The 19,834-nt window shown below is 56.9% G+C and overlaps 5 protein-coding genes across 12 annotated transcripts; 4 read left to right on the top strand and 1 right to left on the bottom strand.

The window, feature by feature from the left end:
* Positions 1-284: 284 nt before the first annotated feature.
* On the top strand, positions 285-2,409 carry LOC126509309 (ring finger protein-like; the record flags this gene model as incomplete). Its single annotated transcript, XM_050155151.1, has 1 exon — positions 285-2,409. A coding segment is annotated over one exon (858 nt), but the record flags the coding sequence as incomplete, so codon positions are not given.
* A 395-nt stretch (positions 2,410-2,804) lies between these two features.
* Rnf208 (ring finger protein 208) lies at positions 2,805-5,873 on the bottom strand. Of its 2 annotated transcripts, XM_050155198.1 has the most exons (3): positions 4,632-5,873; positions 4,400-4,494; positions 2,805-4,297 (listed from the first exon to the last, which is right to left on the bottom strand). In XM_050155198.1, exon 3 carries the CDS (start codon positions 3,769-3,771, stop codon positions 2,974-2,976), a length of 798 nt encoding a protein of 265 aa, XP_050011155.1. In that variant the 5' UTR covers positions 3,772-4,297; positions 4,400-4,494; positions 4,632-5,873; the 3' UTR covers positions 2,805-2,973. The 2 variants fall into 2 exon arrangements, with proteins under 2 accessions (XP_050011155.1, XP_050011154.1); XM_050155197.1 differs by lacking the exon at positions 4,400-4,494 and having other exon boundaries at positions 4,549-5,873.
* Cysrt1 (cysteine rich tail 1) lies at positions 5,773-8,061 on the top strand. Of its 3 annotated transcripts, none has more exons than XM_050155199.1 (3): positions 5,794-5,878; positions 7,177-7,263; positions 7,617-8,061. In XM_050155199.1, exons 1-3 carry the CDS (start codon positions 5,794-5,796, stop codon positions 8,054-8,056), a joined length of 612 nt encoding a protein of 203 aa, XP_050011156.1. In that variant the 3' UTR covers positions 8,057-8,061. The 3 variants fall into 3 exon arrangements, with proteins under 3 accessions (XP_050011158.1, XP_050011156.1, XP_050011157.1); XM_050155200.1 differs by lacking the exon at positions 5,794-5,878 and adding an exon at positions 6,513-6,609 and having other exon boundaries at positions 7,107-7,263; XM_050155201.1 differs by lacking the exon at positions 7,177-7,263 and having other exon boundaries at positions 5,773-5,878.
* Positions 8,062-9,970: 1,909 nt separating this feature from the next.
* Rnf224 (ring finger protein 224) lies at positions 9,971-10,857 on the top strand. The gene is made up of 2 exons (XM_050155202.1): positions 9,971-10,090; positions 10,365-10,857. Exon 2 carries the CDS (start codon positions 10,366-10,368, stop codon positions 10,834-10,836), a length of 471 nt encoding a protein of 156 aa, XP_050011159.1. The 5' UTR covers positions 9,971-10,090; position 10,365; the 3' UTR covers positions 10,837-10,857.
* Positions 10,858-10,873: 16 nt separating this feature from the next.
* Positions 10,874-19,439, top strand: Slc34a3 (solute carrier family 34 member 3). Of its 5 annotated transcripts, XM_050155183.1 has the most exons (14): positions 10,874-11,013; positions 13,337-13,507; positions 13,599-13,714; positions 13,964-14,050; positions 14,498-14,626; positions 14,717-14,860; positions 14,941-15,052; positions 15,140-15,335; positions 15,494-15,586; positions 15,720-15,801; positions 15,980-16,147; positions 16,241-16,357; positions 16,433-16,557; positions 17,777-19,439. In XM_050155183.1, exons 3-14 carry the CDS (start codon positions 13,630-13,632, stop codon positions 18,239-18,241), a joined length of 1,803 nt encoding a protein of 600 aa, XP_050011140.1. In that variant the 5' UTR covers positions 10,874-11,013; positions 13,337-13,507; positions 13,599-13,629; the 3' UTR covers positions 18,242-19,439. The 5 variants fall into 5 exon arrangements, with proteins under 5 accessions (XP_050011140.1, XP_050011137.1, XP_050011139.1 ...); XM_050155180.1 differs by having other exon boundaries at positions 13,599-14,050; XM_050155182.1 differs by having other exon boundaries at positions 13,590-14,050.
* The last annotated feature ends 395 nt before the right edge of the window (positions 19,440-19,834 follow it).

Here is a 19,834-nt window from a genome sequence, read left to right as displayed (position 1 = left end):
CAGGTGGAAGGGGTGTGATAGGAGTTGGCCCGCCCATGGGCAGGGCCTTTACCCCTGGAAAGAGAAACCCTGTTGGAGGAGTCAAACAGGTCCGAGGGCAGCTGGGAGCTGAGGAACCTCTGTTTTGTCCGACAACCGCTGGAACAGAGACCAGGCCTGGCCAACACCACTCTTAAGACTGAAATTCCAGGAGCTGACGACTCTGAGGGGACCCAACTGAAGTTTACTTCCGGTAGGGTCAGCAAGCCCAAAGGTGTATCTGGAGGTCAGTGCCCTGGTAATCAAGACCAAGCTCTGTCTGGCTCCTGAGGGCCACACTAACCTTTAGATCGTCAACAATCCCTGCTGCCACCCTGGAGTCCCAGTCTTCCCATCCTGCTTTCTGTTCTGGTGGTTCTACCCTGGGGCCTAATGACACCAGCTCTACACCCGCCAGTTCACCTTGTACTCCTTTGAGTCCTGAGCTCCTGGACCCACTGCGCCAGCTACCAGCAGATGAAGAGGATAATCTCAGCTCCCCCCAGGATGCCAGGGCTCCAGACAGTAAGCCTGAACTGGAGGCCCTGTCAACTGTGGAGGAGCAGGAAGAGTGTGAGGGACAGGCAGAGGAGGAATGCCCCATCTGCACTGAGCCTTACGGGTCTGATGAGCAGCACCAGGCCTTGCTGAACTGTGGTCACAGCCTGTGTGTGGGCTGCCTGCACCAGCTGTTAGGCATAACCCCCAGAGCTGACCTGGGCCGTGTGTGCTGCCCACTGTGTCGTCAGAAGACACCCATGCTAGAGTGGGAGATCTGTCAGCTGCAGGAGGAACTGCTTCGAGCTGATGGACCCCAGCACCCAGTGCCCATTGCATCCACCACACCCCTGCGTCCTGGCCCTGGGCCCTGGGGATTCTTGGAGCACCGCTACCGCCTGCGTTTCCTGGCCGGGCCCGTGGGAGGCCGGAGCTGCCTCCCCTTCCTTCCCTGCCCTCCCAGCCTAAGTACCTGGCTGTGGACACTGCGGGAACGTGGCCCCTGTGCCCGTCGCCTGTCACTGCTGAGCCTGCTGGCATTAGAACTGCTGGGGCTGGCGCTCATCTTCATGCCGCTCGTGTTGCTAGGAGTGTTCTTCATGCTCCTAGACCGCTCCAGCCGCTGAGCAGAGCCCAGGCTCGGATTCTTGTCATTAGCAAAGACTTGCTATCACAATCCCAAGACTAGGCCTGCTCAAGAGCCTGGGCCAGCCAGAGTGCTTACACACCCCTGCAGCCCAGATACTGGCTAAAGCCAAGGACACTAAGCCAAGGACAGCCTCTGAAGGAGATTGGCCTAACAGGAAGAGCTGTGACCAGAGCCCCATGTGCTTACCATGGACAAACACGTGACTGGCCAGAGGCAATGGCTGGATCCTAACACTGACTCCTGAGGTCCATCTGGTGAGGGTGGGCGCAAACGTGAATAGAGGTCCAGCAGAATTCCGTGGCTAGGAGAAGGCAAGGGCTGCAGGGACCCCCTCCCCTGTCCACACAGGTTGATGTGTGCCCCTGAAGGCCACAGTAGCTAGCAGGAGGGGTCAGCACTGTACAAACCCATTCTTCAAAAGCTCCTCACCCAACCTAAGATGCCCTCACCAGACAGGGTATCCCAGAGCAGCTAGGATCAATACTGGTTTTGTACTGCAAGGGCCAAGGTTCAATCCAAACCCACAGCAAATGCCCAAGGTCCAGTTCTGTTTGTAATTGACTATACAATCCATGTCACTGGACTAGGAGCCCTCATTTCGGCAATGAAGACAAATATAAGCCCACCTCCTGGCTTATTCGTGACACAGTGTAAGGTGGGCTGTCTCTGTCTATACCCAGCCTAAGAGTGGCTCTCAATAAACAGCTGCTGATGGGCTGGAGAGATGGCTCAGCGGTTAAGAGCGTTGCCTCCTCTTCCAAAGGTCCTGAGTTCAATTCGCAGCAACCACATGGTGGCTCACAACCATCTGTAATGAGATCTGGTGCCCCCTTCTGGCCTTCAGACATACATGCAGAAAGAATATTGTATACACAATAAATAAATATTAAATAAATAAAAATAAACAGCTGCTATTGATACCATTGTACCACAGCCATCCTCATTATTCCATCTCCGCCATCCAGGCAGCTCTCATACTCTTCAGAGGTACCTAATCCAGTCGCAGACAGACAGGCCAGTGCCATACAAGAGAGCCGCCAGGATCTTAGCTCATGCTGTCCAAAGGCCATTTCTACATATCCTTGGCCAGAGGTGTAGAAGAGACCCAGCCAATCACCTTACTTGTAAGGTGGGGTCCCCCGAGGACATTTTTTTTACTTATAAAGATTTCTTTCCTGTTTTCCGCTGGTACCTCTGGTTCTGTAAGTCTATTTCCCAATTAAAGCTGTATATATTTATTACAATTTCTGTCTGCATTCATTTACGCCGATACACAGAGGAAAGGTACTTTTTAGGGGGTGGGGTGGATATCTCACTGTGAAACCAATGCCGACCTCAATCCTGCCCTGGCTTCCAGAGTGCTGGATTACCAGTGAGCATCCACACACAGCTGAAGGTTCTGTCTGCCTAGCTAGGCCGCAGCCCCACGTGCCACACTCTAGCAATCCTCTGCACCAATATGTTCACAGCTAGTCCCAGGCCTCCCGAGCAACAAGTAGAGCTGGCCAACCCTGAATGAAGATGGGTTGCCTTCTGGCAGTTCCTAATTAGACTGTCTGGGCTATGGCCCTGGGAACCTACTCAAGGCCCAGGCCCGGGCCTAGCCCACAGGAGTAAGCTTCAATCAGTGAACCAGTGCAAACTTTGGCAAAGAGTTTTAATGGCAAAGTTGGCTGCAGCGACAATGCCACGCAGGGTAGGGCCAGAAGCCACAGTGGGCAAGAAAGGATCAGCGGGAAACAGGACAGGGCCAGTTCCCTGAAGAAGCGGCGAGCAAGGGCCTGCAGGCAGTCGTGGGCAGGTGGACACTACATGATGGAACAGGCTGATAGTGGGTTCCGCACATGGCAGGTGCATGCAGCCCCACAGTACTGCCGGAAGGTCTGGTAGCAGCTGCCTTCGGATTCACCCCCCCACTGGCCACCGGATGGGGCCGTCAGGGCTTCAGGTGGCAAGCGGCTCAGGATGGATGTATTGACAGCCAGTGCGGCCAGGCCATAGTCAGTGAAGAGCACAGTCTCACGGTGGCAGGTGGGACACGAGATAAACTTGTACTTAGGGCAAGACTCGTAAAGAATCTGCAGGCACTGCTCACACACAGAGTGCAGGCAAGACAGCACGCGGGGCCGCCGCTGAGTGACGTTGTATGTGTGCCCACAGGTGGGGCATTCCAGGGGCTCACCTGCTATCACTGGCCCGGATGATGAAGGTGCAGAGGCTGTTGGGCCAGGTCGAATCACATATTGATTTACAATGACCTCATCCACTGGTGCCACCCGGGGGAAGCCCAATTCAGAACTGCCCTTGCGGGGCCGCCTTGGCAAGGGTGGAGTGTGGGGTGCTCCTTCCAAGGTAGGCATGTCCCCCCCACATGCCTGGTTGACAATGATCTCTGTGTCTGAGGGCCAAGCACGCTTGGGTGCCAGAGTGGGAGTGGGCCTGGGTGCAGGTGGGAAGCAGGGGGTGGCCGCCGGGAGCTCAGGGAACTTTTCAGGGTGGACAATCTTCATGGCCTCCATTTTGAGGATGACATGGGGGCCTTTCAGGCAGGACATGAGGAGGCCCGGCCATCCACTGCCCACCTCAGGCCCAGGGTCAGCTGGCATCCGGCTCTCTACAGTCAGACCGGACGTTGGCACAGGTGGGGGCGTTGGGTGGGGCCGTGGGGGAAGAGAAGGGGCTGCATCCTGGTCCTGCCAGGCCTGGTGAGGCCCCCGGTTACTCCGTGGACTGCAAGGGGCAGCGGGTGACAGATTGGGGGGCAGGGCCCCCCCCAGTGGCCACAATGGCTTATCTGGTTCAGTCCGGAGAGGAGGAGGAAGAGGAGGGGGAGGGGGAAGCAGGCGGGGGCAAGGGGGTACAGGAGGCTGTCTTGGGCTGTGGGGTTCACGCAGGGGCTCACCCAGGGTCTCTGTCTGCTGAGGCTGGCAAGGGGGCGTGGAGGGGCCTCCTCCTGCAGCAGAGGTCAGCAGTCCCTGGGCCGGGACATCTGGGCAGGCAGGGGCTAGGTGGGCCCCATGGCTCCAGGACAGGGCGCCCAGGGAAGGCAGCTAGCCTGATCCCTGGCTGCCGGAGGACCTGGGCTGCAGGCTCCGCGGCAACAGCAATGGAGAGGCCTGCACCAGGCCCGAGCTGCGGGTGAGAGACAGCGTGAGGGCAACACGGGGCCAACCTCACTTTCGCCCTCACCCCCACCCTGCACAAAGGACAGAGTGCCCGACCTCTGACCCTGACCTTATCCGTGGGATCCAAGTCTTCACGGAATTCTGAACCCAACCCCCTCCCCAGTATGCCCTCCGAGGCCAGATTCACTGTCCGGAGGACTGACCCTATAAGAGAAGGAAGGAATGATGCATCTGACCCCCGCCCCTCCCCCCGCTCACCTGCCCCAGCCTGGCGTTCCCCGGCTGCACCGCCGCAGCAGCAGAGGTTGTCTCAAAGGCAGGCCTGGATGCGGCGCTCGCACCTTGGCTCTCTGGCTCTAGCGGCTCCGATAGCTCCCGCGGCTCCAGCAGCGACTTCGGGCGATGGCGGGCGAAGGCGGCACCCAGGGGCGCGAGCGCTGGTGCTGGACGCAAGGCTCGGCGCGGCGGCGGCGACAGCGGCGACGACGGCAGCGGCAGGTGCGTGCGGAGCGTGGCGCGTTCTGCGGCGGAGGCGCGGGGACCGCAGTGCGCGCGGCGCCCGCCCGCGCCCGCAGCGCCACCCCCCGTCTGGGGACCCGCGCGGGGTCCACGGGGCGGGGCCAGTCTCCTAGCCGCCCCTCGATCCACTCCTGGCCTGGCGTCTGCTCCCAGGGTCGACCTCACAGCTAGCTACAGGCGGGTCGGGATCCCCGTGTGCCAACATTCCCTTTTTCCCCCTTGGCTGCCCCTCTGCCTTTTGTAAGGGAAACCTTTCCTTACATTTTGAGCCTCACAATGCCCGAGCAGGGGTCCCAGCGTTCCACCAGTGTCTAGTCTACCTTTCGAGCTTTGAAGGGGCATGGTCCTTTCACGCCAAACCCCGACACACCCCCTGTGTGAACGCCGGGAGTTTTCCAACTCACTGACGTATCCACACTGCACCTAGGACTCATCAACTCAAAGACGGCGATATGACAGCAAAAGGGATAAGAGGTTAAGCGGATACCAGAGGGGTGGGCAGAGAGGACCTGGGACAGGCACGAAGAGGCTCGGCGGGTGTCCTGACCGGAAGTGGGAAGCTGGAAATACCTGGACAAGCTGGCAGTCCACGTGTTGGGTGGAGGGCCCACTGAACACACTCACCTGCCTAGGGTGGAGTAGCCCTTTCTTGTGTCGCATCAGGTCAGCACGCGCTTCTGTGTTGTGTACTAAACTGACCACACCCATCAGAGGCCCCATTCCTGTCCTCTTCCTCCTCCTACCTGGTCCTCTTCTACCTGGACTACACCTTTGCCTCAGGGGAGCCCTCCGCAAGGAAAGGGCAAAGGACACGCTGGTGACCAGGATGTCTACGTGTTCAGAGTGCCATTCTCTACCATCTCATGGCCACCAGTCATACCCATACCTGCCTGTGACCAACACTGAGTCCTGTGCCTGACCCTGGACAACCCAGATTTTGTTCAGGCCACAGACCCTCTCTGTACAATCAAGACGAAGGAAACAATGTTCCTGGTGAGCCAAAGCTGGGCCAGACTTTACAGCTCTATGGAACCAAGGGTGCACATCAGGGCTCCTTCAGCAAGGCCAGGTGAGAGGAGGGGTCAGGTGCGGGGGTACGGAGGGGAGGCGTCTCATGGGAATCCAGGCATCACGCTGGGGTAACTCAGGTAGCGGTGGCTAGAGAAAGGAATGAGCTCTTTCCAGCCACCCTTCCCAGGAGGGCTCTGCTCACTAGCCCACCCACCTGGCCCTCGCGCAAAGCCACCTATGGCCCCACCCTTTGTCCAGAGTCCCGCCCCGTGAAATGAAGCCACGCCCCATAAGAGAATAAACCCTTCCCTCCTCTCTCCCCTCCCTGCCGCCGTTCTGAGCGGAGCAAGCCAAGGATCCTTCCAAACCGGGTCTTTTGGGAAACCCTGGAGCGCGAAGGCTTCTGGGGAATTAAATTTCCACTGGGCACCTCGACCGGGTTTACGCATGCTCGCGGCTAGGGGCGGAGTCTCCGGGGGCGGTGGGCAAGGTTAAAGGCTCCCACGTTGAGAGCGCTGCTTTCTATCTCTTAAGCTTGTTTCCCCCAGACCCATTTCCTTCTACTTGCTAAGTTGCTCAACCTGCCTGACTGGCTCTTCACTCAGTTACCCTGGCTTGTAGTCCGTGTCCTACTTGCTCTCTCCTTCCTGGTGTTTTCCCGAATGGGGTCCGAGCCCTTCCCGCTGTAGCATAGACCCAGAGTTGCCTACCGGTTGGCTCACAAGCTTTCCACTATTGTTTCACCCCCAGCCCCGCCGTCTTTTTTTCGTGTCCTCTATGGCCAAGGAGGTAAAGCTGCAAAAGCAGAAGGGTACCAGGGCCAAGCATGGGTGCGGGGGGGGGGGGGACAGAAAACTTGGGGGAGCTTTCTCCCCAATTCACCAGCACAGGGAAACTGCAGTTTCAGAAACGAGCTGAAAATGTTGCTTGTGTCCATGTCACCAATTTAAGATAAGTAAAGTATCTACAAAGTTGTGTCAAACTTTTTTATTAGAAAAGTGGACAATCCTCCAAGCCGTCTCAGGCATCCCAGTGACAACTGGGTATGGGCAGTAGGTGACAATCAGGAATTCTGGACAGTGGCTGTAGAAATGTGAGCAATGGCTGGGTGGCCCCAGAATCTGAAGACCTGCCCCCCACTTCCTCTCTGGGGCCATGACCCAAGGAGGTAGGACATGCTCAGATGAATGGTGATTGAGTCACCTGGATTAGCAAATGCCCCTTAGAGCCCAAACCTTGGCCTCCACCCATCTGGGAATGAGGGGTGACTGGCTGCTGTGCTCTAGTTGCTAAGGCCTCCTGGGATCCTGGGAACCCCATCTTTGAGCTCCGCCCCAAAGCCCCACCCCTCTCTAGGAGGGAAAAGGCACCTGCTGGTAGCTCTACTCACAGGCACTGGGACCAGGAGCTGGAGGACAGAAAGACTGCTGCTGCTTGCTGCAGGTGAGTCCTCGCCCAGGGGCTGACCTGTACTTAGAGGTACCCCCTGGACAGACACTGCTCTCCCTTAGACCAGCTCACCAGCATCTCCTAGCTTTTTATCCCCATTCCCAGCTGCATCCAGGAGCATCTCTTGGACACTTGGTGGAGGGTGGCAACTGGGTACTTGGGCCTACCTCCAAAGACACGTAGGCCTTGCATAGATCCTGATGTGCCCACATCTGCATGCAGATGCTAATTGATAAGGCTTGTCACAAGGCAGATTCCTCCGGAATGGGTGTCTTCTTGGGCTATAGGCTCTCTAGCAGGTTTTCTCCTCCCTGAGTCCATGTATGTGTCTCTGCTCACCTCTGCAGCCTGGGCCATGGACCCCCATGAGATGGTTGTCAAGAATCCATACACCCCCATCAGCATCCCTCGGGCTCACCTGAGGTCTGACCTGGGGCAGCAGTTAGAGGAGGTTCCTTCTTCATCTTCCTCCGCTGAAATTCAGCCTCTACCCTCAGGAACCTATGCCCCAGAGCCAGCGGGCCTCTCGAAAACGACTGAAGCCCCAGAGCCAAAGGGTGTCAAGGGCATCAAAGGTACAGCTCCTGAGCAGAGCCAACAGACCTACAACCCCTGCAACCCCTACAACAGCGGTGGGCAGCGTCCCTCAGGACTGACTTATGCTGGTCTGCCGCCTGTGGGGCGTGGCGATGACATTGCCCACCACTGCTGCTGCCTGCCTTGCTGCTCTTGCTGCCACTGCCCACGATTCTGCCGTTGTCACAGCTGTTGCTGTGTTGTCTCCTAGCCCGACTATCCAACCTCCAGGGCTGGGGGTCCTGGGCCTCTGCTCAATGCCAAAGTGGTGCTGGACATCAGGAGCAGCCATTGTCATGGGCATCTGGGGAGCCTGTCCACCAGGAAGGCCCAGCAAGTGCCCTCTGGGATACGGTCCCAGCCACTAGCCATGTTGGGCAGCAATAGGAACACCCTTCACTTCTTGCAAGACTTTGGCAATAAAGCAGGGTGAGCATTGTGCTAGTGACTATTTTTTTTTTTTAAAGCCAGGGGTCTGTTTGGGAGAGGGTGCCCTCAACATGCACAAATACAATCTCCCTGGTAGATTCCCAGACTCTGTGGGACCTTCCAGGACTGGATGCCTCATGACATCCATAATTTAGGGCCCTAGCAGGTCTCAGTCCACCCAGGGGCTCGTAGATGGTAGTATGTCCACTGCCCTGGGCCAGTTCCTCGTTCTCCTTAGGGCTAAAGCTGAGATAGTAAACAAGATTAATCCTGTGTCACAAGGTAGGAGGGTACCATACTTACCACTGTGGGGGACCCCAAGAAAATACTCTGGGGGAGGATCAGATTGGAGGGCTGTTAGTGGGTGGGGCTGACGTTGGCAGGTTTCAGGGAGTGGGAGCTCAGATCCAGGGCCCAGAACCCAGCCCTGCCCAATGTGAGTCACCTCCCGCCCTTGGCCAGGGCATGTTTCTGGTTTCCCACAAAAGACAATCCCTACTATCCAGGCTTTGCTGTTTAACCTATTTCAAGTGATGTGTACCAGGCCTTGAAGATGAGGCATGGCAGGGCTGAAGGGAGTGTTCTCTTCTTACCTGTCCAAGCAGTGTGAGATGCCTGCTGGGGGCCATGTTTGAGATGCCAGGGTAGGGAGTGTGCAAGGAAGCCAGCTCTGGGCAACCTGGTGTTTCCTGGGCAGGGCAGAGCCGCAATGCCACGTGAAGAGGGAGAAGACCTGGCCTCACAGGCCTCACAAGACAAACAAGTCCTCCTGAAGTCGGCCCTTCCCTGATGCAGAGGCAGGTCATGTAAGAGGGCAGGCCAGATGTGTTGTGTGTAGAGGTCTCCAGGAATGGGCAGATAGGTCATTGCCCTGACTCCTCTCTGAGCTTCTAGTCCTGGTCCAGTGAGAGCCAACACAGGAACCTGTTTGACCAGTCTTAAAGGCAGACTGCCAAGTGGGTGGGTAAAAGTGAGTAAAGAAGGCTTTTTTTTCCCCCTAGCAACCCTGTGTGCAGTCTTAGGGGTCCTAGCAACCCTGTGTGCAGAATTAGGGGTTTCCCTAATTCTGTGCTGTCTCCTCTCCAGTCCTCATCACAGGGAACAGGGATCCCACTTCCCTGAACTGTCTCCCTGGACTGTTGTAGAGACTGAGGGTCGGGGTAGGCGGTCAACTGGGAGATGCTTAGCATGGGTGTGGGGTGGTGGGGGCTTCTGGGATGATGGTTGTGTGAGGGTGATCATCACACCTCAGGCCTGATGGGCGGGCTACTTCCTGTGACATCACAGGATAGACTTAGTCTAGGTGGGGAGGAAGGTGATCCTGAGAAGTGACCAAATTAGCAAGAAGATGCACCCTACCATGGAGCTGATGGGGGGCGGGGGTAGGTTCCCTGGGAGGTGATGTGCGCGGAGGCCAAAGTGGAAAACATTACCAAGGGGTGCTCAGATGAGACCTGGGAGAAGGGTACAAGAATGGGGAGGCCAAAAACTGGAGATACCTAGAGTGGAGAAAGACAAAGCCAGGTCTCTGGGAGTTACAGGGGGGGAGTGGTCTGGGCAGGTTCATCCTTCAGGGGGCTGGCTCACCTTATCTCCTGCCCAGTGCTGGGAGCAGGGAGCAGCAGATCCTGTTGCAGGCGCTTTGTGGCTGAAAGGGGAGCCCACTCTCACTTGATGCAGCCACCACCTGCCTCCTGCTCACTTGCCTATGTGGCCAGTAATGCGAGCCCAGGGAGGGAGCCATGAAGTGTCCCAGGTCCCCATCCCCTTCTGCAGTCCTCTAGCTGGGAATATCTTTCTGGTGGAGTGGATGCAGGTAAGAGAAGCCAGGGGTTCGGAAAGGCAAGGGGTGGGTCTCAACAGTGGGATAGGATGCTGTTTCAGCCAATGGCCACAGCAACAAGAGAAAGGCCCAGGCTTGGTGTTAGCCCAAAGGCACCATCTTCCCTCCAGGTGTGTAGGGACTTACCGTCCCATGTCACTGTCCTCCATTTTCTGGGGGCCAGCATGGACCAAAACATCACATAGGTGGGCAGAGGTGAACTGTAACTTGTGCGGTTGCCCTGTTAGTTCCCTCATACTCTCCCTAGGATGCTGCAGCCTGAAGGCCCCCGAGCCTTGGAGGAAGGGGCAGCCCTGACGGCCCCACGGAATGACTGCATCGTCTGCTACTCTGCCTATGACCTCTCAATACACTTGCCTCGCCGCCTCTACTGCGGCCACACCTTCTGCCAGGCATGTATGCGGCGGCTGGACACGCCAGCCCACGAGCAGCACTGGATCCCCTGCCCACAGTGCCGTCAAAGTACCCCTATGCCCCGTGGAGGGGTGACCATGTTGGACCTGGACTTAGCTGCCTTTTTGGCAGTCAAAGCTGAACGGGAACCATCAAGAATAGAACCCAGGTCCTCGGTCCCCCTCAAAGTCGGCACTACCGTCACTCAGCAGCCGGCTGGACTCTATCCCACCTTGGGCCCCCAACCCCACTTTCCTCAGCCTGGATGCTGCTGCTGGGGCTGGGGAAGACTGTGCTGGTATCCCTTGGGGAACCCTGAGGTCTAAACTCTGGCTATCTCCACCTGCACAAAGAAAACTGCTAGTGGCTTCCCTGCCGCGGAGCCACAGACCATACATAGCGCAGCCCGAACAGCGTGCGAGCAGGGCCTCCTCCTTATAGTCCTACATGCCACAACAGAGTGGTGTCACCCTGACCAGGGACATCTCAAGCCATAGCCTAAGGTCAGAATCAGTGACCATGGTTCCACAATAGGCTGGTGACATTCCATTTAACTAGTCTATAGGGGATTCCCATACCCCAAACTAGCCTGAGACTTTGTTTGGCTAGCCAACATTCTGCTGTCTATGTCACCTGTAAACCCAGGACCTAGCATGGAAAATGACTCCTAAGAGTCTGTGGGGATGAGTGCAGGGGCCTGGACTGGGCCAGGCTACGGTTGTCCATGAGTGGCTGGCCTCAGAGCAGGCCTTCCTCTCTGTAAACATTCAGCGGTATGAGCCAGGAGGGAGGGCAGGTTACCTCTTCTATTCCTGGAGTCTATGTGTTTTATCTCTTCATCTGTGGTCACCGGGCTCCTGCCATGAGCCAGGTACTTGTCTGAGAGGATCTGCTACAGGCCAAAGCTTCGTCTTTGACAGGCATCAAAGAAGGCTGCCATAGAGAGCCAGCTCTGACAAGGGGTCTAGCCTGAGGTCTCACAGCTCATCATCCTAGTTTAAGACTCCCAGCCTCCTCCTGCCTCTGGTGACTATAATAACACAGACCTGAGCCGGGCGGTGGTGGCGCATGTCTTTAATCCCAGCACTCGGAAGGCAGAGACAGGTGGATCTCCGTGAGTTTGAGGCCAGCCTAGTCTACAAGAGCTAGTTCCAGGACAGGCCCCAAAGCTACATAGAAACCCTGTCTCGAAAAACAAAACAAACAAACAAACAAAAAAACTCCAGACCTTCTTTAGGTACTAGAGGTTACAGCTTACTGACAATGACAACCCCCAGGCCAAAGCAGTAACACTCCATCCCTCTAGGAAGGAGCTGTATTCAGGAGCCCCTGGGAGGGGCCTCCTGGGGAGCGGTTGTAGGATGGGGAGGAAAGGGAATTTGCTGAATAGACGTTGAGAAGACTCGTTCCCTGGGCAAAGTCCCTCAGGTGCCCAGGGACAACGCTGGGCAGTAAGCAGAGCAGGGTGCTGGAGCTTGCAGGGCCCCTAAGGAAATAGCTCGCAGGGGAGGGCCCAGTCCCCATCCTGGGGCTGGAAACGGACTGACCCACAAGACTGACCGGGACATTTCATATGCACATGGGCACAGAACAACACTCATCTGGGAAAAGATATTCAGATAGGGTTCAGGTGATAAGCACTGTAGGATGGGGAAGGGCTTTACCGTCTCCCGTCCATCTTTGCAGGTAGAGACCAATGTCCCGCGCCCCCCTCTCCACCGGCCTCCACTGAAAGCCCTTCTGGATCTAGCCCCACCCTTAACCTCAGATTTGAATCTGCTGACCTGGAGGCCTGGGTCTTCTCAGGCCACCTGAGGAAATCCGTTTTCCACACCCACCTGGTGCAAAGGGCTTCCCTTTTGTCTCTGTCAGGTGCACAGACAATCATGATAAGGTTTGTAGAACACAGAGGAACAGAGAAAGAGGAGGGCAATGTTCTCCTGGGGTCCTTAGGCAGTCGTAGCTAGAATGAGCGTGTCCTGCCTGGGTGCTGTAGAGTGTCCATTAAATGTATCCGATGCCTACTGGTGGCTGCCTGCTGTGTCTAGCTCTATTATGCTCCTGGCCAACTGTTGCCCATCCCTCGGAGAAGTGCCACCCCAAGAGAGTTGGGCTGGGGGCCCAGAACTCCTAGCCTTAGGATGACAAGGGTCTGAATAAGGCCTCGGGGCCAGGCAGGGTCTCCCCTTGGGGGCCCCAGCTCCTGGGTAAACATTAATGGGGCTCCACACACAGCAGGTCATGTGCACACTGGGCAGATCTTTGACCTGCAACTGCTCCCGCTGAGCCTCCTCCCCGCTGGTGCCCCTCACCACACATGCAGGTAGGAGCTCCCAGAGCTAGACCAAGCTAATGGACACTGGACGAGAGCTGAGTGACCACCAGCCAGGTTCAGGGTTTGGGCACCATTTTGAAACCCTTTAGGACCTTAGAGCAAGTGAGAAGAGCCTAGGACCAGGCCAAAGGGAGGGCACACAAAGGACCCCTGGGCCTGGGCCCAAGAACTGGGGGAGGGGTCAGGGTAGACTAGGATGCAAAGAATTCCAGACCCAGAAGCCGCATGGGGCCAGAACAGATAGAAGGGATCTGGTATGGGCAGGGGGTTCCGAAGCCCTGCTCCTAAGTTGAGGGTGGGGTGGGGCGGGGCTCTTATCAAGCAAGTACGTCACCTGTTTGGTATCAAATACCAAAGTCTAAGCTGGGACCATCTGGAGTGTCCTCATTGACACTTGATAGGAGAAATCCCAGGGTTCTCGAGCTACCGGCTACTTCCAGGTAGTGCCCGAGAACCCTGTGCCCTCAGTCAACTGCCAAACCTTCTTTCAGCCAAGACTAGTGAGGGAGCCTGGGATCCCGTGGCCCCTGTCTCCTGCCCCCTGAAGCTAAACCGGGCTCGCCTGACAATCACCTGAGGTCACAGTAGCCATCTGTCTGTGGTCAGAGGAAAGGGAGAGCCACCAAGACCTGCAAGGCACGGGGCTGCGGCCGAAGGTTCAGGTCAGGGGCCTGATGTTAGACTGCTGGGTGGGATAGAGGCGGAGTAGGAGGAACCACCAGCTCTTACCTGCTTTGCCCTTAGCAAATCCAGGATTGGGCCTGGGTCTCTTTGCTTGAAATCGATGCCGAATTCCCTCGCTGGTGGCCAGTTCCCCAACCCCACTTTGGATGCCATTGACCTGGTGGACCGGAATCTGAGAAATGCAGGTATCAGGCGCCCCTTGAACAGCTACACTAAGCAAAATGAGGGTTCTCTAGCTGCCCGCTTGAAGAGTTCTTGGGTCTCCTCACACCCCTGGCCTGAGCCAGACTCACTGAAACTCTTCCCTTCGCTGCTTCTGGACCTCATCCGTGGCCCCTTGTGCCCCAGCCCCTTCCTTCCACCTCTGGTTTCCTTTGGTCCTCCTCCTTGGAGAGGGGTTCTACAAACAGCCCTGCCTGACTTGACCCCTGCAGGGACCTCCAGTTCTATCCCAGGCTTGGAGGAGGGAGGCACAGACCCCTGGGCCTTCCCTCAGCAGAAGAACGCTGACAAACTGAAAGGTAGGTTTGCAGATGATGAGACAGCGCGCAGACAGGCCCCTGGCTTCCCGTTTCTTAGCAGAGTATAGGCTGGGACTTGGTGGAATACACCTCATAGAAAACCACCTTCATCTGCTTAAGATGGGGTGAAAACTCCCCTCCCAGCCTCAGGTCTTCCTTTTATTCCCTGCTGATGGCTTCAGTTCCGGGACTCCCCCTCCAAGGTCATGGGTTTATTCACAAGGCAAAGGAACAAGGGAGGACAAAGGAGGGGGACATAGTCTCTGCCCTGGTGAGCACCAGAGGACACGGGTTCCCGCTCAATGAGACAGAAGGGTATCCTGTGTTCTGTCCGAGAGGTGACAGGAAATATGGCCCCTCTTCACAGGGAACAAAATGTGGGGGTGGGGTGGTGCTGTAGCTGGGGAGTAGCCAGCTGGTCAAATAAGCTCTCTCTGGTGTCTCTAGAGGTCAGCACAGCCAGCAGGCTTCACGGGGTGGTCATCGGCTTCCTCAAGGCGTGTGGACTCCTGGGAAACCTCTACTTCTTCATCTGCTCCCTGGACATCCTTGGCTCCGCCTTCCAGCTGCTAGGCAGTGAGTGACCAGGCAGGACGCAGGACGGGGACAGGGACTGGACAGCAGGCAGCCCTCGGCAGCCTCAGTGCATCTCTCTGTGGGGATTAGGCAGAATGGCCGGAGACATTTTCAAGGACAATGTGGTGCTGTCCAACCCCGTGGCTGGCTTGGTCATTGGTGTGCTGGTCACAGTCCTCGTACAGAGCTCCAGTACATCTTCCTCTATCGTGGTTAGCATGGTGGCCTCTAAGTGTGAGTACACCTCCCTTTTCCCAGGGCAGTGGTGGGTGGGTTGGCGAACAGGCAGGGCTGCTGAAATGGCACCCCTACAGTGCTGACTGTCCAGATGTCTGTGCCTATCATCATGGGCGTCAACGTGGGCACTTCCATCACCAGCACCCTGGTCTCGATGGCGCAGTCAGGGGACCGGGAGGAGTTCCAGAGGTGAGTCAGGGCCGAAGGGCCAGGCTGGGTCTGTACTGGCCTCAGTAGAGGCTGCTCAGACAGCCAGCCTGCCCTGTGTGACTGCAGGGCTTTCAGCGGCTCGGCTGTGCATGGCATCTTCAACTGGCTCACAGTGTTGGTATTGCTGCCACTGGAGAGCGCCACGGCAGCATTAGAGAGGCTGAGTGGACTGGCCCTGGGTGCTGCTAGCCTCCAGCCAGGGAGGCAGGCCCCCGATATCCTCAAGGCACTGACGCAGCCTTTCACACACCTCATCATCCAGGTGAGGACAGATGTACCATAGGAAGGTACCTGCGCCTGGCTGATGAGGAGCAGGAGGCAGAAGCCCTGTCCTGGAAGGGGACAAGAAGAGGGTTTAGGCTTGGAATAGGCTGAGGGGAGGAGTGCCAGATGCATAATCATGCCCCCTCTGTCTACCAGCTGGATACCGGCATGATTACCAGCAGTGCTACGGGCAACACCACCAACGGCAGCCTGATTAAACAATGGTGTGACGTCCAGGGGAAACCACCGGTGAGGTGCCTCTGACCCCATCCCTCCCTCTTTTGATCTCTGACCTGCCAAATCATCCTGCCCGCTTGATCTTGAGCCTTTTAACCTCTGTCTGCCTGCTGTGAGCCCGACCTGAGTCCTCCCCATCCCTCAGTCCCAGGGGAGCAACGAGGAGTGCGGCGGCTTCCACCCCTGCAGGGAGAATGGCACAGCGGCTCCTGAGAACAGAGTGCCCTGTGAGTACCTGCGCCGGTCCTCCCCCTGCCCTGGTCCTCCCCCTGCCCTGGTCCTCCCCCTTGCCCTGGTCCTGCCCCTTGCCCTGGTCCTCCCCCTGCCCTGGTCCTGCCCCCTGCCCTGGTCCCGCCCCCTGCCCTGCTCTGACTCCCTCCCACTCATCACCCCGCCCCGCCGCAGGCCATCACCTGTTTGTGGGCACGGGGCTCACGGATCTGGCCGTGGGCTTCATCCTGCTGGCGGGCTCTCTGCTGGTGCTCTGTACCTGTCTGGTCCTCATCGTTAAGCTGCTCAACTCTGTACTGCAGGGCCGCATCGCCCAGGCTGTGAAAACGGTCATCAATGCGGGTAGGTGAGGTGTGTGGAGGCCCTGGACCTGGGATGGAGGGTAAGGCGGGGAGTTAAGAATGACCCTACAGCCTTCACCCTACACGCCTGCAGATTTCCCCTTCCCCTTTGGCTGGCTCAGCGGCTACTTGGCCGTCCTTGTTGGTGCAGGCTTAACTTTCTTGCTGCAAAGCAGCAGTGTATTCACGGCCGCCATCGTGCCTCTCATGGGTAAGCCAAAGCGGGCGATGGGTTTGGGGTTGGGGGAGCCGGGCTGGAGCCCCTAGTGACCCTGCATTTCTCCAGGGGTTGGGATAATCAACCTGGAACGGGCCTACCCCCTCTTCGTGGGCTCCAACATTGGCACCACCACCACAGCCCTGCTGGCGGCCCTGGCCAGCCCTGCAGACATGCTGCTCTTCGCAGTCCAGGTACTGCCCGCCATCGTTTCCCTGTTCCCAGCACGGCAGCTCTCCTTGGGCTCCTCAGGCTCCAACCACAGCCCTGCAGCCCCAGATCCAGGGGGACACTGTGGGCACCTCGCAGCCCTACCTCGGTTCTGGTTCTTCCTTTCCAGGACGACTTTCCTGGAATAACCTGTGGTCATCCCCTGCTCTTTGTCCCTCTATCTTTTTATCTCTATCTGTCCCCAGCTTCCCTTGAAGGATCACTGCTCCTCTGCTGCCTCCTTCCTGGACTCCTCACTGTGTTCCTCCATGTACCGAGGTCACTAGCTAAGGAGTGTGGTGTCTTCCCAGAGCCCATCCTGGGGATGCCTGCTCACCTGGGCACCTTTGCTAACCACATCATGCCACCTAAGCCGAGACATGTTTCTGCCTCTAAGTTGTCTCCTCCAACCCCAAATCTCACAGCTCCGTGCCTCACTCTTAGGCCTATTTGAGCTCTGACTCTCTAAATCGCCTAATCTTTGGTCCACTGCTCTGGCTCTAACTTCCCTCTGCCTAGGGCAGGATCAGGTTCTGAAATCTTGGCTGGCAGTAGCTGCTGCTCCTGGGAAAAACCCGAACCTTGCCACCTGCATCTTTGCCTCTGTATCGTCTGTCTTTGCCGCTCAGATACTCCTGACCCTGAACCATCCTCTCCCAGGCCTCTGGATTGTGCTCACTCACAGAAAGGCCGTGTGTTGCATTCCCTGTCCACCCTACCCCGCTTCGTCTCCGACAGCAGAGGGATATGTCACCACACGCTGTGCAGGCATAGGCCCCTGTCTCCTAAAATGTGGGGGAGAAGTTGTAGGGCGAACATGAGTCTGCTCTGGCTGGATCCTGCCATCCTAAGTGGCCTCTCTGAACCACTCAGAGGACACTACAGAGAAGCCTCAGACTTGGGCAGAGCAGGGAAAGGCATGATTTCTTTTTGTTTGATTGGGTGTGTGTGTGTGTGTGTGTGTGTGTGTGTGTGTGTGTGTGTGTGTGTTGTGTGGTCCTGTCCTGTCCTGGAACTCTCTCTGTAAACCAGGCTGGCCTCAAACTCACAGAGATCTGCCTACCTACCTCTGCCTCCCGAGTGCTGGGATTAAAGGCGTGTGCCACCACCACCTGGCAAAAGTCATCCTTTCTAAAAAGGCCCTGGTGACCCACATCATCTGGTCCAAGCTCCTCACCCCTTTTTGCCCTTCCTGCTTACCAGGTTGCTCTCATCCACTTCTTCTTCAACCTGGCTGGCATACTGCTGTGGTACCTGGTGCCTGTCCTGAGACTACCCATTCCACTGGCCAAGCGCTTTGGTGACCTGACTGCCCAGTACCGCTGGGTAGCCATTGTCTACCTACTATTCTCTTTCCTGCTGCTGCCCCTGGCAGCCTTCGGACTTTCCCTGGCAGGGGGCTCAGTGCTGGCTGCAGTGGGAGGCCCTCTGGTGGGGCTGGTGCTCCTTATCGTGCTGATTAATGTCCTGCAGAAACACCGGCCATCTTGGCTGCCTCCCTGTCTTCGATCTTGGGCCTGGCTGCCTCTCTGGCTCCATTCTCTGGAGCCTTGGGACCGCCTAGTGACTGGGTGCTGCCCCTGCAGTGCTTGCAGCAACTCCAAAATGACCAGCAAAGTCGCTCACTGCTATGAGAACCCAGAGGTCATAGCTTCCCAACAGTTGTGAAAAGTTGGGGCCGTGGACCATCTCCCCAGCTCCACCAACTTCAGGGCACTGGAGGCTGGGGAGACTGCCTGCCGGTCTTCCTGGGGAGGAGGGGAAGGACTTCTCGTGGACTTCCTAGACTGCTGCGTGCCATTCTCTGCAAATAAACGGCGCTAGTACCAAGGAGTGTCGACCTTCTCTCCCAGATAAGGCAGCCTGAGGACGTACCTATCTCAAGGTGGACAAGCAGCGCCATGCTGCCCCTAGCGGAGACTCGTGATTAGGGTTCCCCTGAGGCCCCTGCTTGTTTATTTCTGTGGTGGTTGGTGGCAGCCGGTTTACAGGCCTTCGGGCTGGGGGGCAATGTCTGGGAAGGCTGGGCTGGGCAGAGAGCCCAAGTTCACGTCGAGAGGGGGACCTGAGATCTGCCAGGCGTGGGTGGAGGGAGCTGCCATAGAGTATATGACGGTTACCGAGTTGTTCAAGAGGATAGGTTTGCGTCCTGCCGGCAAGCTCGGTCAGGCATGGTCTCCTTAGCCACCAGGGGGCACCCTTCCTCCTGCCAGGATCCTAAACAGCACCCTACCTCTGCTACCTTGGTGCCCAAACTTGTCCAGGAAACCTGCTAGGACTTGCTCATCTAGGTGAAAGGATATAAGGGCTAGACACCATTTTCTTCACCTGAGCGCCTAAGAAAGGCCCTGGGAGAGGATGGTGAGGGCTCCTTCCCCCGGCCGTGCCTCCCGCGAGCGGTCTGGTTTTCTAACAGGAAAGCTTGTCCTACAGCCAAAAGGTAACTGGATACCAGAGAAAAGGCAGAGGCCTCTTACCGTTTCCTGCAGCTTGAGGCTGCTCACCCCCGCCCACCGCACACGGTACTACCAAAAAAGCCACCCAAAACTCAGGCGCTAGGCTATAGCCATCAGACCCACAGAAGAGCTGACCCTGGGCTGGACAGGGATACCTTCCGGTCTGTCCATTACTGCTTTCGGGCATGTCCAGCCTTTTGATATTGAGACACGAGATTGTCATCGGCAAAGCTCATGATCCGGAACTGTGCGAGTGAGTTACAACAAAGAAAAACCCTTGAGTCTTAAGCCCCCCAGGTTGAGCTGTCTACTGTGTAGCTACCTTTGCCCACATGTGGCCCACAGAACATACCTGTGTGAATTTTCTTGGCCCAAACCCTTTCCCAGCACCCCTCCCCCACACCTCCAGATTTGCCTAGCCAGACACTGTGGGTCATTGGGTATAGCCTTTAGGGAGATAAAACCTGGAGAGCCCCTAAGGTCCTATCCTCTCTCTCCTTTTTTTTTTTTTTTTACATTTATTTAGATTTACATATTTTATATGCGTGTTTTTGTTGTTGTTTTGGTTTGGGGGCTGTATGTATGGATGTATGTGCACTGCTTGAGCCTAGTGCCACTGGAGGTCAGAAGGTGCCGGATCGCCTGGATGGATGGATGGATGGATGGATGGATGGATGGTTGTAAACCACCATGTGGGTACTGAGATAAAAACCTGAGCCCTCTGCAAGAGCAACAAGCACTCTTAACTGCTGAACCACCTGTCCAGCCCCCTTTGCATTTTCTGATTCCCTTCGATCCTCCACAC

Source organism: Alexandromys fortis, unplaced genomic scaffold, assembly GCF_014885135.2.
Source record: "Alexandromys fortis isolate MF-2015 unplaced genomic scaffold, M_Fortis_MF-2015_v1.1 scaffold_72, whole genome shotgun sequence".
NCBI classification, from domain to species: Eukaryota; Metazoa; Chordata; class Mammalia; order Rodentia; family Cricetidae; genus Alexandromys; species Alexandromys fortis.
This window is presented reverse-complemented; position numbering and strand designations above follow the sequence as displayed.